Here is a 12709-nt window from a genome sequence, read left to right on the forward strand (position 1 = left end):
TTCAGGTTACCGACTCCGCTAACCCAGAAATATTACCTCAGGTTAAGAACTTTGTTTCAGGATGAGAACAGAAATCGTGCTGTGGCGGCGTGGCGGCAGCAGGAGGCCCCATTAGCTAAAGTGGTGCTTCAGGTTAAGAACAGTTTCAGGTTAAGAACAGACCTCCAGAACGAATTAAATACTTAACCAGAGGTACCACTGTATATCTGAGGATTTGCAAAGGCTGTTTTAAACGGCAGCTTTTATGCTCAGGGCCTGCCCTATCGTTGCTATTTCATTGTGCAAACCTAAATGATCAATATGTGATTGAATCTCTCCCTCGAAATAGTGGCACTCTGGAGGTGGTGACCTTAGATGGCCTGGCTAGAGCCTGGGAAAAGTTGTTTCTTAATGGCACAATCCTAGGCGTTCAGGAACAAGTCCTCCTTAGCTTATTTCCAGGTAAATTGGTAGAGGAGCTCAGCCTCATAGTTCTCAGCCCAGGACAGGTCTCAGAGGAAGCTGCGGTGTCTCATTTTGAGATTTATTAGGGCTATTCTACAGCCTGGCAAGGAGATTCTGCTGGCTGCATCGTGGTCCCTAGAGATAAACACACCACTCCTGCTTCCTCTCACGATTCCCCCCTCCCTCCCCCCAGCTCTGAAATCCGACCACCTGGCCTTCTGATCTGGGGCTGCAGAGTCGTGATACGCGGACACAAACACACACACAGTGGCTGTGACGACATAGACGCCTATCTCCCCCTCCCCATAAACTTAGAAAAAAGTCACGAAACCGGCTAAACCAGCCAATGGCTGGGCAGAGGAACTGGAAGGGTAGGGGGATATTAATAGAGAGAGGGAGAAAGGGCAGCAGTAGCAGTCTCTGAATTTCCTGGCCAAGGAAAAGCACCCAGCAGCATTTCCCCCCCAAGGCATGGTGCAGGATCCCACCGCTCAGAGGTCTGTGTAGGTACGCACACCCTCCCTTTGCCAATTTCGTTGTCCAAGGAAAAGAAGAGGAAGAGCCAAGGAAGACGCCACCAGGCAGTACTGGGTCAGCTATCCTAGAACGCAGCAAAGGGGTGAGTAGCCTGCATAGCCCAGTGGCAAAAAGCACATGCTCTATGTGCAGAAGGTCCTGGGTTCGATCCCCAGCATCTCCAGCAAGGGATGGGAAGGTCCTTGGCTGAAACCCTGGAGAGCTGCTGCTGGACCAGGAATCTCTGACCTTCCAGGTGATGCTGGACTCTCACTTGCATTGCCCCTGACTGGCTGTGGATCATGGGAGTTGGAGTCCAGCAGCAACCCTGGAGGATGCTGAGCTAAATGGACCAACAGTCAGACTCAGTACAAGGCAGATTCCGAACTAATGCTGAGGTGATGCCTCTGAGCAGGGAAAGAGAGGCAGCAGCTCAATGCACATTCGTACCACAGGTTTCAGGTTCAATGTAATTGGCATTTGCAGTTAAGAGGGCCTCATGTCTCTGGGAAACCCACTGCTGACCAGATCAGGGAGGGCCACTGCCGCTTAGTGGGCTAAGATGGATCAGTGGTTTGGTTCAGTGTAATACATCTGTCATGCTTTAACCTTAAAGCACGAGGTTCTTAATCTCAGGGTTGTGGGTTCAGTCCCCACATTAGGCAAAAAAGATTCCTACAGAGCAGCAGGTTATACTAGATGACTCTGAAATTCTGTGATTCTGTGACGGTAAGTCCAGATATTCACAAACAAGAAGGAAAGCAAAAATATTACTGCAATCTGATTGCGAGTGTTAGAATATGAACTTTTTTGTTGCTATTGTTGTTTCAACTGTTTATTATTATATCTGCCTTACTTTTGCCTAGTTTTAATACTTATTTCCTTAAGAGAATAAAAAATTCTGCTCAATTCAGATCTAAATCGGTCTAAATAGATTGCAGACATGGATCCTTGGCGCCAATGCTGGATGGAGCCCCCCTTGCAAATGGTCCCGACTGGAGCAGAGGTGGAACAGTTGGGTAAGAGATTCTCCCTTTTATTCCTTCCACACTCAGCCCTTAATCATGTCGGTTGCAGCCCCATACTAACGAGTGTAGGACTTCCTTCTCAGTGCCTGTGTGTAGGATTGTGCTACTGGGTGTTGCTTTATAGTGTTTTATTTTAAAAGAATGGCTCAAATGAATAAATGGACAGCTTTTTCATTTTAGGGATTCCTACAGTTCCCACCCATGGCATGTCAAAGTAAAGGATGAATACCTTATATTGAGTCAGACCACTGGCCTGTTAAATGGTTTATTTAAATATTAAGGTTCATTATTATTTCACAAGATGTGTATCTCTTTAAAGGCCAGAGTAAATATCATTACATAGTTTTACAGCTGTGAAGCAGCAGAGCAGGTACAGTTAAGCTGTGTCAGAAATTGGGTATAGTATATAAAGAGCAGCGTGTACCTCTCTCAGTCCCCTGGTGAATAGGTTGATGGACGGGTCATACCTATAGAGTTAATGTAAGAGGAGTTTTTGTTTTTGTAATTAAAGCCAAGCAAAAGATATTTTTGCGTTTCTTCATTGTTTCCTGAACCAGCACACTTTCTGCAGCACAATTAACCTGCTAAATACGCAACATCTTTCACCTAGATCAGTATTGTCTACACTGACTGGTAGCAGCCCTGCAGGGTTTCAGCCAAGGGACCTTCCCAGCCCAACCTACTAGCCACCTTCTGCATGCAAAGCAGATGCTTTTTTTGCAGAGCTGTTGCCCTTCCCCATGGGCAACCCTTGCTCTTCCAGTTGTTGTCGTACTGCAACTCCCATCATCCCTGACCTTTGGCCATCCTGGCTGGGGCTGATGGGAGTTGGAGTCCAGCAAACAGCTGGGAGGCTGCAGTCTCCCTTCCCCAATGTAAAGTATGCATTGGCTAAAACATATAGAGAGAGCCATTCGCTTTCTATCTTGCATTAATCGAATTCATGATGCTATAGCCTTTTTAAATGTGTTTGTGGGTAGGGGTGGGGCTATTGGTTTGGTTTGTCTTTGTTTTGGGTTTTTATCTTGTGTTTTCATGCTGTGAACCACCCTGAGCTCTGCAAATGAAGTGGCATACAGATAAATAATAATGATGATGATGACGATGACACATTCCGTGTCTCTTCAGCATCACTTAAGAAAATGCTCGAAGTCAACGGCAGTAGCCCTGCAGATTTTTTTAAATGCAAAATTTAATGCCAAACTAACACAAACATATTTTTTAAAAAAAATGTAAGATGCAAAAGTGAAGCAACACTGGCAATCAAGCCATGAATTATCAAAATGGTTGAAACTGAGCATTGAAAGTTACACATAATGCTCCCTAGGGTAGGTATTAGTGGTAGTAGAAGTAATAATAATAATAAATTTATATACCACTTACATGCCATAATGACTTCTGAGCAGTTTTCAAGTGTGTGTGTGTCTTTAGCAGAAGAAGAATGGAACAGGTTCTTTAACATTTTTCCTAGGAAGTTTCAACCTTAAAGAAAATGTCTGCATAACTATGTATCAGTGGCGTCTTATCCCTTATAAATTATAAAGTTAATATAAATGGAGATGTAGAAGAATTTAAGTGGGCATTATTAACATGTACTACTAGACATTCACTGAGATTAAATGTACAGTATTTGGAACACAGTATTGGGCGTCATTCAGGAAATCACAGGGCACAAGGTAACGAGAATCCTAAAACGGTGCTTCTTTGTATAATGCAAATGGAAGCGTTCAGAGGACAAGACGTTAAAGCAGAGCCAGGGATTATTATTATTTTCTGAGGTGGTAGCGAGTAGTTTGAAAGTGGTTTCACTTCCTGTGACAGGGTATACACACTTGTGTACACACATTGTTCCCGTGTGGCTGGGTGATCACTCAGAGCCACTGCATGTGGAGCAAACAGTTGCCAGTTCTAGGCACCAATGCCAGGGGGAAAGCAGGAGGCTTTATCTTAAGAAATTTTCGGGAGAGATGTATAGCTCAGTGATAGATCACATGCTTTGCTTGCAGAAGGTCATGGGTTCAATCCCTGCCACCTGAAGTTCAAAAGGATGAATTCACAAATGATGGGAAGGACTTCTGGCTGAAATCCTAAAGAGCTACTGCCAGTCAGAACAGACAAGCCTAGTATATTGCAGATGATCATGATGATGATAGAATGAATGAATGAATGAATGAATGAATAAATAAATAAGAAAGAATTTATTATTTATACCCTGCCCATCAGACTGAGTTGCTCCAGCAACTCTGGTTGGCTTCCTTTGTCTTTTTGTTGCCTCTCATCATAGAAGCTTGCAAATGATCTGCAAAGCCTGTGTGTTAGGGGTCTTCTTCGGCGATCACTTGTAGCCGAGTAAGATTGTCTTCCATAAACATGGTTTTAACAGTGAGTCCGTAAGTGACTATGGAGGCCAATTCTGGATCCACACATTCTTCCACAGTGGGGACATATGTTTCTGTGCGGGAGTTGATCATGGTGATGGTTTGCCAAGCGTGCCTTCCTCTTAGGGCGTTTCTCCTTTTTGTCCTGAGTTCGAGCATCTTCAAAGCCCATGACCCCTTTGGTAAAGGCTCACAGGCCAGTGTTTCCCAGTTGTCGGTGTTTGTACTACATTTTTTTAGATTTGCCTTGAGTGAGTCTTTGAACCTCTTTTATTGACCACCAGCATTACGCTTTCCATTTTTAAGTTCGGAATAGAGTAGTTGCTTTGGAAGACGATAATCAGGCATCCACACAACATGGCCAGTCCAACGAAGTTGATGTTGAAGAATCATTGCTTTGGCACTGGTGATCTTTGCTTCTTCCAGTATACTGGCTTTAAGGGGTAGCCTTGGGATGAATGTAGACACCATTTCTTTCAAGCCAGCTTTAACTCTTGTACCATTTCATGCAGCCGTATTCAGCCCCGACTGCTGTTTATCCTGCGGCCCTCCAGATGTTTTTGGACTCCAACTCCCATAAGCCCCTTCTGGCACAGCCAATGGCTGAGGAGTGATAGGAATTGTAGGCCAGGAATACCGGGAGGGTCTCAACCTCCTCGTCCTTGCCCTACGAAAGAAAGTGTTTTCAAATGAAAGTCTGATGCCCTTACTTCTTTCTCTTTATTTCTCCCCTGCATCAAGATTTCATGGAAGATTACAAGAAGGTTTTCCAAGAGGAAGACTTCAGCGCTGTAGATTCCTGGTTTTTGCCAGAAAATGAGGCGAATCAGCCGCCGCCAAGTTGGACCGGTGGGAGTTACCTAGCTGAGCTTGAAGGGTTTGAGAAGGAAATGCCGTTCCATCACACGCCGGGCTTGAAAGGTAAATGATATCCCTGGGTGTGATCACTAAAGTATCCCGATCTTTGCATCAGCCACACTGGAAAGGCATGGGAATCTGTGACCTTCCAGATGTTGATGGATCCCAAGGCCTCATCTGCACTATAGATTTAAAGCAGTATCATACCATGTAAACATTTTAAAATATATGTTGGAAGTCGCCTAGAGTGGCTGGGACAACCCAGTCAGGTGGGTGGGGTACAAATATTAATATTAATATTAATATTAATATTAATATTAATAATATGGCATGGCTTCTCCTAAAGAATCCTGGGAACTGTAGTTTGTTACAGAGGCCGAGAGTTCTTAGAAGACCCTCTGTTCCTCTTACAGAGGTACAATTTCCAGAGTGGTTTAACAACCCATCCTTCTTCCTAGAGAACTCTGGAAACTGTAGCTCTTTGAAGGGAATAGGGGTCGCCCGCGGGTGACGCTGTGGGTAAAACCTCAGCGCCTAGGACTTGCCGATCGCATGGTCGGCGGTTTGAATCCCCACGGCGGGGTGCGCTCCCGTCGTTCGGTCCCAGCGCCTGCCAACCTAGCAGTTCGAAAGCACCCCCGTGTGCAAGTAGATAAATAGGGACTGCTTACTAGGGACCGCTTACCAGCGGGAAGGTAGACGGCATTCCGTGTGCTGCGCTGGCTCGCCAGATGCAGCTTGTCATGTTGGCCACGTGACCCGGAAGTGTCTGCGGACAGCACTGGCTCCTGGCCTCTAGAGTGAGATGAGCGCACAACCCTAGAGTCTGTCAAGACTGGCCCGTACGGGCAGGGGTACCTTTACCTTTATTAACAACTCTCAGCATCCAAATGACAATTTCCAGAATTATTGGTCGGAAGCCATGTCTGTTCAGAGTGGTATGATACCGCTGCAAATGTGTATTGCAGATGGGGCCCGCATGTTGTAAGTTGCTTGGAGACCCTTTGGGCAGCAGCAAGCAACTAACAAGTCTAATATTTATCCCATTTCTTTTCTAGGCTTCCCTGAGTACACAAATACGGTAATGGAATTGACACAGGTCTCCTCTACCTGCTTGGATTACAGTGCACTGTATGAAAGAGGTAAGTTATAGGCACTGATGGAGGAAGAGGGGGGCGGGGGAGCACACCGCCCCCAGCAGCGCGATCCCGGTGGGGTGCCATTGTGGTTGCCTCCCCCCTGCGCAGGGCACCACACCCCCGCAGGCTGCATGCCATGCCCCCATGCCCCTGCAGGCGGTGTCCCACCCCCCCGGGATGCGTGCCAGCCATGCCCCTGCCTGCTCTCCCCCCCCCCCCCCGTGCCGGAGCATGAAGCTCCGCAACTGGTTATAGGCAGGAGGAAAGAGATGGCTCTATAGGCAATTTTAGGAAGTTTGGGACACATCAGAGCAGGGAGAGCCAGATGCCCTCCAGATGTTGAACTACAACTCCTATCAGCACCAGCAAACATTGACCAATGGTTAGGGATGATGGGAGTTGGTCCAGGGATATCTGGCAGACCCCACATCAGCTATCTCTGCCTCGAGTCATTTCTGCCTCTGTGGTTCTGGGTTCAGACCAGATGGGCAAATGTTTCATTTCTATACATTACAAAATAATCAAAGCATCTTACTGTAATAAACACACACATACACACAAACAAACAACAAAACAATAAGGGTGCCATAAGAGTCACCCATTGATTACAACAGTGACCAGACGTTTAGGCAACAAGAGGCAAAGGCTTTAAGAGTTCAGCAGATTGTAAGATGGCAATTACTGTTCAAAAGCTGGCTTGAAATTATTTTTAAAAAAGGACATTGGCATCTGCTGGCAGATGGGCAAACAAAGAGGGAACCTGGCAAATTTCCAGAGTCCTGAAATCTTGGTACATACAACAAGGGAGCTTGTTTTATGCTTCCAGGTATGTTGTACCTCAGGTTACAAACTCCCCTAACCTGGAAGTAGTACTTTGGGTTAAGAACTTTACCTCAGGACGAGAACAGAAATCGCGCAGTGGCTGCACGGCGGCAGCAGGAGGCCCCATTAGCTAAAGTGGTACCTCAGGTTAAGAACAGTTTCAGGTTAAGAACGGACCTCCGGAACGAATTAAGTACTTAACCCGAGGTACCACTGTATATGGAGTTAGTTTTTCTTCATGCTATGGGGATGTTTGCTTCACATTGTCCCAGATCCTGGCTGTAGGTGCAAAACAGGAATGGGGATCCTCCAGAGGATATTGGCCTGCAACTCCCATCCACTCTGGCCAGTGGCCAACAGTATTGGGAGGCCACACCTGGAGGGCCAGAGCTCCTTGGTGTGAGGTAAGAAAAGTGGTCAGAAAGTGGTTGCCCCTCCTGTTGATGTTTCTTTCTCCTTCAATCGCCTTCAGATTCTAGGCTTGCCTATCAGGACAGCAGCCCCACGAGTCTGCAAGGCTCCCCGTATGTTAGCCCTGCGCCTCAGGCCTTGTCTTCTCCTCTGTGCCGCTGCTCCCCTGAAGAGCAACGGCCCTCACCTCAGCCTCTACTCGGAGGTCAACTGGAACAGCAAGAGCCAGGTAGGCATACCAGGCTGTTGGCTTCATGCACTGACACTGGACATCTCAGAAACCCATCTGGCTGGCCATTGTGGGATCCTGAACTAGGTGGTTGATCCTGCAAGGCAATTCTAGTCTGTATGTTCTGAAAGAAGCGTGGAAGCAGAGGATTCCAGAGGACGGAAAGCAGAATCTTGCAGGCTCATTAAACAGTTTGCACTGTCTGTGTCAATGTAAGGATGAAAGAAGACCTCCTGGATCCGGCCAGTAGCCCATCCTGTTTTCTCAATGGCCAAGCAGATGCTGATGGGAAGCCGGAAAGCAGGATCTGAGCACAAAGCACTCTCCTCTCTTGATTCCCAGCAACCACTGATATGTAATACAGTGGTACCTTGGGTTACGTACGCTTCAGGTTACAGACTCTGCTAACCCAGAAATAGTGCTTCAGGTTAAGAACTTTGCTTCAGGATGAGAACAGAAATCACACGATGGTGGCGCAGCGGGAGGCCCCATTAGCTAAAGTGGTGCTTCAGGTTAAGAACAGTTTCAAGTTAAGTACGGGCCTCTGGAACGAATTAAGTACTTAACCCAAGGTACCAGTGTATTCTGATAGCGGAAGGAGAACACACGGTAGCTATTGTAGCCAAGACTAGTCCTACTCAGAGGAGAACCCATTGAAATTAATGGATGTGATTTAGTTTCCATTCATTTTGACGTGTCTGCTTTGAATCGAGCTGGATACAAGCACACTGCTTCTCTAGTTCAATGTGGTTCACTTCACCTAGTCCAATATTACTCTGATTTGGAAGTGTTCCCGCAGAATCACAGGTAGATGCCTTCCCTATTACCTGCTACCTGATCAATTTAACTGGAGATGTAAACTTGGGACCTTCTACATGCAAAGCAGATGCTATGGCCCATTCCTAAATCAGAGGAGGACCAAAGGTAGAGTCACAATGACTGTAGCCAGGATTTTTGTTGTGGGGGGGGGGACAGGCTTTTGTTAGGGGTGCAGAACCTCAGATTTGTATTGATTTTTAATGATTTAAGGGGGCAGCTTCCTGCCTGCCTTCTCCCCTTGGCTACACCCATGAGAAACCCTAACCCATGTTGAGCCCTTCACAAACCTCCATGACTTTATCAGGCATCTTCCACATGCTTCCCAGTCTACCCTCACAGTCCTCTTCTTCCACAATTTCCCCTCTAGAACAAGATTTATTGGGGGTTGTGACATCCCATGATTGGAGAAAGACATCTGGCCCAGCTGTCTTCAGCCAACCGATCCCCTTGGAATGTGATTCATGTCGGTGTGGCCCTCCGGTCAGAACCCAGAGGAAAAAGGAGTCGAGGGACTGGGCAGAGGCCAATGTCACCAACTTGTCCCATAGGGAACGGACAGGTAAGAGTCTGGAAAGATTTCTGCCCTTCCCATCAATACTAGAAACCAGAGACAGGGCCTTTTTGGAGGCTGTTCCATAGCTTTCAAACTATTGGAAAAGTCTGTCAAGGTCAGCAAACTTTTTCAGCAGGGGGCCGGTCCACTGTCCCTCAGACCTTGGGGGGGGGGGCTGGACTATATTTTGGGAGGGGAAATGAACGAATTCCTATGCCCCACAAATAACCCAGAGATGCATTTTAAATAAAAGGACACATTCTACTGTACTCATGTAAAAACACACTGATTCCCGGACCGTCCGCGGGCCAGATTTAGAAGGCGATTGGGCCGGATCCGGCCCCTGGGCCTTAGTTTGCCAACCCATGGTCAAGGTCCTCCTCTTTTGGCTTGCAGAGGTCTTCAAAAGGTTGCTGCATTGCTGAAGGCTTTTTTTTGTGCATGACTCTAAAACCTGGGGGGGGGGGGCAGAATCAGCAGATTTAAATCTGCTCCCTTCAATTTATTCAGCTTGATGTGCTGCTACCTGTGTGATTCCAGCAACAGCTTTTAATGGCCGTTTTATTGTTATGCTTGTAATCTTGTAAACTGCTTCAAACGATTCCCAGAAAAACACTGTGTAAATCGGGGTCCGACAATGGGACGCCAGCAGGCACAAGTAGACAGCAACCAGGCCGCTACTGGTTTAAAACAATCAAGCGGTGTAAAAATTTCATTAAATAAATAAATAAATAAATAAGCAAGCAAGCAAGCAAGCAAGCTGCCATGCTGTCCCCTCCCCAACTTCCCTCTCCCTGCTGGGAAGACCTTTCCCCACCAAAATCACCACCACCCAGCCCTGACAGTAATCACAGATTAGGGGGCGCTATACTTGCCTTGCCTCGGGGCACTGGCGACCCACGCTACAGCACTGGCTCCGTTGAAGCCCTTCATACCACCAACAACTCCTTGTTTCTCTTTCCTGGACAGGTTCCGGTCCCATCCAGCTGTGGCGTTTTCTATTGGAACTGCTCCAAGATGGCTCCTGCCAGGCCTTCATCCGTTGGACGGGGAACGACTGGGAGTTCAAACTCTGTGACCCCCACGAGGTGAGGCTCGTATGCGAATGGAAGGAGTGGCACTTAACCCACAAGTGGGAAAGCTCCTCCCATGCCCTTCCCATCAACAGAGGTGTACCAAGGCTCCCTTGAACCCTTGGCAAGGAGAGCATGTGGATGGGCTGGCAGGATCCGAGCCAGAGTGGTGTGATTTTTACACCCCCTTGGTGGGGGCCAACCTCACCAACCCTAACCATCAATACAGGGAACCAGAGGGGCATGGAGAAAAGAACTTTGCGGTGCAAATCGGGGTTTTAGATGTATGCTTAAGAATCAAAATGTGTGAACAGGATCAACATCAGTTTGAAAACCTGTGTATCGTACAGGAATGGGAGATAGGGTTCATAGAAGGGACCCCAAGGCTCATCCAGTCCAACCCCTTGCAATGCAGGAATTTCAGTTAAAGCATTCAGGACAGGTAGCCCCCCAAACTTTGCTTACAAGCCTTCAAGGAAGGAGAGCCCCCCACCTCCCGAGGGAGACCATTCCACAGCTGAACAGCTCTTGCTGTCAGAAAGTTCTTCCTGACGTCTAGTCAAAATCTCCTTTCTTTGGTTCAAGTCCTACCCTCGAGCAGGAGAAAATAGCTATGCCCCCACCTTGCTACACCACAGGGGAGCAATCTGTGGGTCTCCAGCTGTTGTCAGCTGTATGGAAAGTAGATGCCATCATCTCACTAGGTGGCTTTTGCCAACCGGGTGCCTTCCAGCTACTTCAGACTATGTGCTGGTTGGAGAGTTGATGGAATTGTATTCCAAATCAGCTAGAAGGTTCAGGTTGGTCAAGGCTGCTGTAGCACAACACGTTCAGCTGCAAACTCAACATGCAACAGGTCTCTGGCTCTTGTGATCTTTATGCTGACACAGTGCTTGGGGGCTCCCTTCCATCCCATTCTTCTTTCTCAACTATGGGCAGGTGGCGAGGCGCTGGGGCAAGAGGAAGAACAAACCCCGCATGACCTACGAGAAACTCAGCCGTGGCTTGCGCTACTACTATCACAAGAACATCATTCACAAGACCAGCGGACAGCGCTACGTGTACCGTTTTGTCTGCGACATCCAGGGCCCGATGGGTGAACTAGCTGAGAAATTGCACAGCTAGAAAGGCCCAGTATTGTCGTCATCGTCAAGCCCCTGGGCCTGCCCTCTGCCAACATCAGGAAGGAAACAAGGAGCAAGGTGCTAGTGTGGATATCGCCAGCTCCTTTAAGACTTTGCTTAAGAGCTAAGTGGACAGCAAGGCTGGCACAAGGTTGGTGCTTCAGCAAATAGGACATTTTCTGCTGCTGCTGTTTGAAGGCTGGCCAGAGTCTGTTTGCCAAAGGTATGTCCATTGCAGCAGGTTTTGCTATTTGACAAAGTGGTAGTTTACGCTTTTTGCTCCCCACTCATGGAGAAGGGAACAACAAAGCAAAGACGAAGATTCGGTCAGAAGCAGAAAATACCTGGGCATTTAGTTGGAACAAAATAGAGCAGGGTGGGAGGAATATGTAATTCCTTGGTGTCTCTCTCCTCCACTCCTCCGTCATCCCCAAAAAACCATGCACTTCCTCATTTGCTGAATATTTTACCAATTATACATACAGTATTCATAATATGCAGAGGCTAGATTGTAAGCCACTTGGGGCAGAGGAACCGTCATTCCAGAATTTGTAAAGCACCATGTACCGTAGTAGTATGAAAATAAAACAAACGAACAAACCCAAAGCGTAATTTTTAGGTGGGTGAAAATATCTCTCAGCTCTGTTGGTCACAGGGGCCATGGCTGAAAGGAAGCAGCAAAATTTTAGCAGCTTTTCAAAAAACCACGCACCATGAATCTAAGTACGGTTACAGTTCCTCATCGTGTTTGGTCATTTAACATGCACGGGATTACAGTGCAATTGACAAGTCTAATTGGTCAGTTTATATGTCTGGGAAATGGTGAAAATATCCTTTCACCTGCACTGCAATTCAAGGTAGACCCAGAGCCATCTTTGATGATGTAAATTACTTCCTTGCTGTTAATAAAGGAATCAAGAGACTGCTGGTGGGTTAAGCAACACAAACCCTTTTCAGTGCCAAACCATGCTGCCTTTAAAAAGGCAGCCACTTTGCTTTGCAGATGTTCCAATGTGGTTTCCCTTTTTGCTGTGAGATGGTAGAACTTCTGTTTTCTGAATGTCCACCTGGCCTGTGGAGCACCACAAACCTTAGCCTTACTTCAGGTGGGTGGGGTGGGGGTTGACCAGTGGCCCACAAGTTGTTGCTAGACAACAACTCCCACTATCCCTGCCTGGGGCTGATGGGAGTCTGAGTCCCAACATCTGCAAGGCCACAGACCCCCTATCCCCAGCCTTAGATGAAACCCTGCTTTCTTGGGAAGAAGCAACAAACCAATGAAGGATCCTGCCAGGTGTACAAGTAGGAACTGCTG

General features: G+C 47.2%; 1 protein-coding gene across 2 annotated transcripts; it reads left to right on the plus strand.

Annotated features, from left to right (window-relative positions):
• Window positions 1-11891, plus strand: ETV2 (ETS variant transcription factor 2). Of its 2 annotated transcripts, none has more exons than XM_081920824.1 (8): window positions 1-1063; window positions 1875-1979; window positions 5108-5287; window positions 6283-6366; window positions 7658-7825; window positions 9012-9203; window positions 10167-10285; window positions 11210-11891. In XM_081920824.1, the coding sequence occupies exons 2-8, from the start codon at window positions 1904-1906 to the stop codon at window positions 11393-11395; spliced, it is 1005 nt and encodes a 334-aa protein (XP_081776950.1). In that variant the 5' UTR covers window positions 1-1063; window positions 1875-1903; the 3' UTR covers window positions 11396-11891. The 2 variants fall into 2 exon arrangements, with proteins under 2 accessions (XP_081776950.1, XP_081776951.1); XM_081920825.1 differs by having other exon boundaries at window positions 1895-1979.
• The last annotated feature ends 818 nt before the right edge of the window (window positions 11892-12709 follow it).

This window comes from Podarcis melisellensis, assembly GCF_964234715.1.
Source record: "Podarcis melisellensis genome assembly, chromosome: 8".
NCBI lineage: Eukaryota > Metazoa > Chordata > Lepidosauria > Squamata > Lacertidae > Podarcis > Podarcis melisellensis.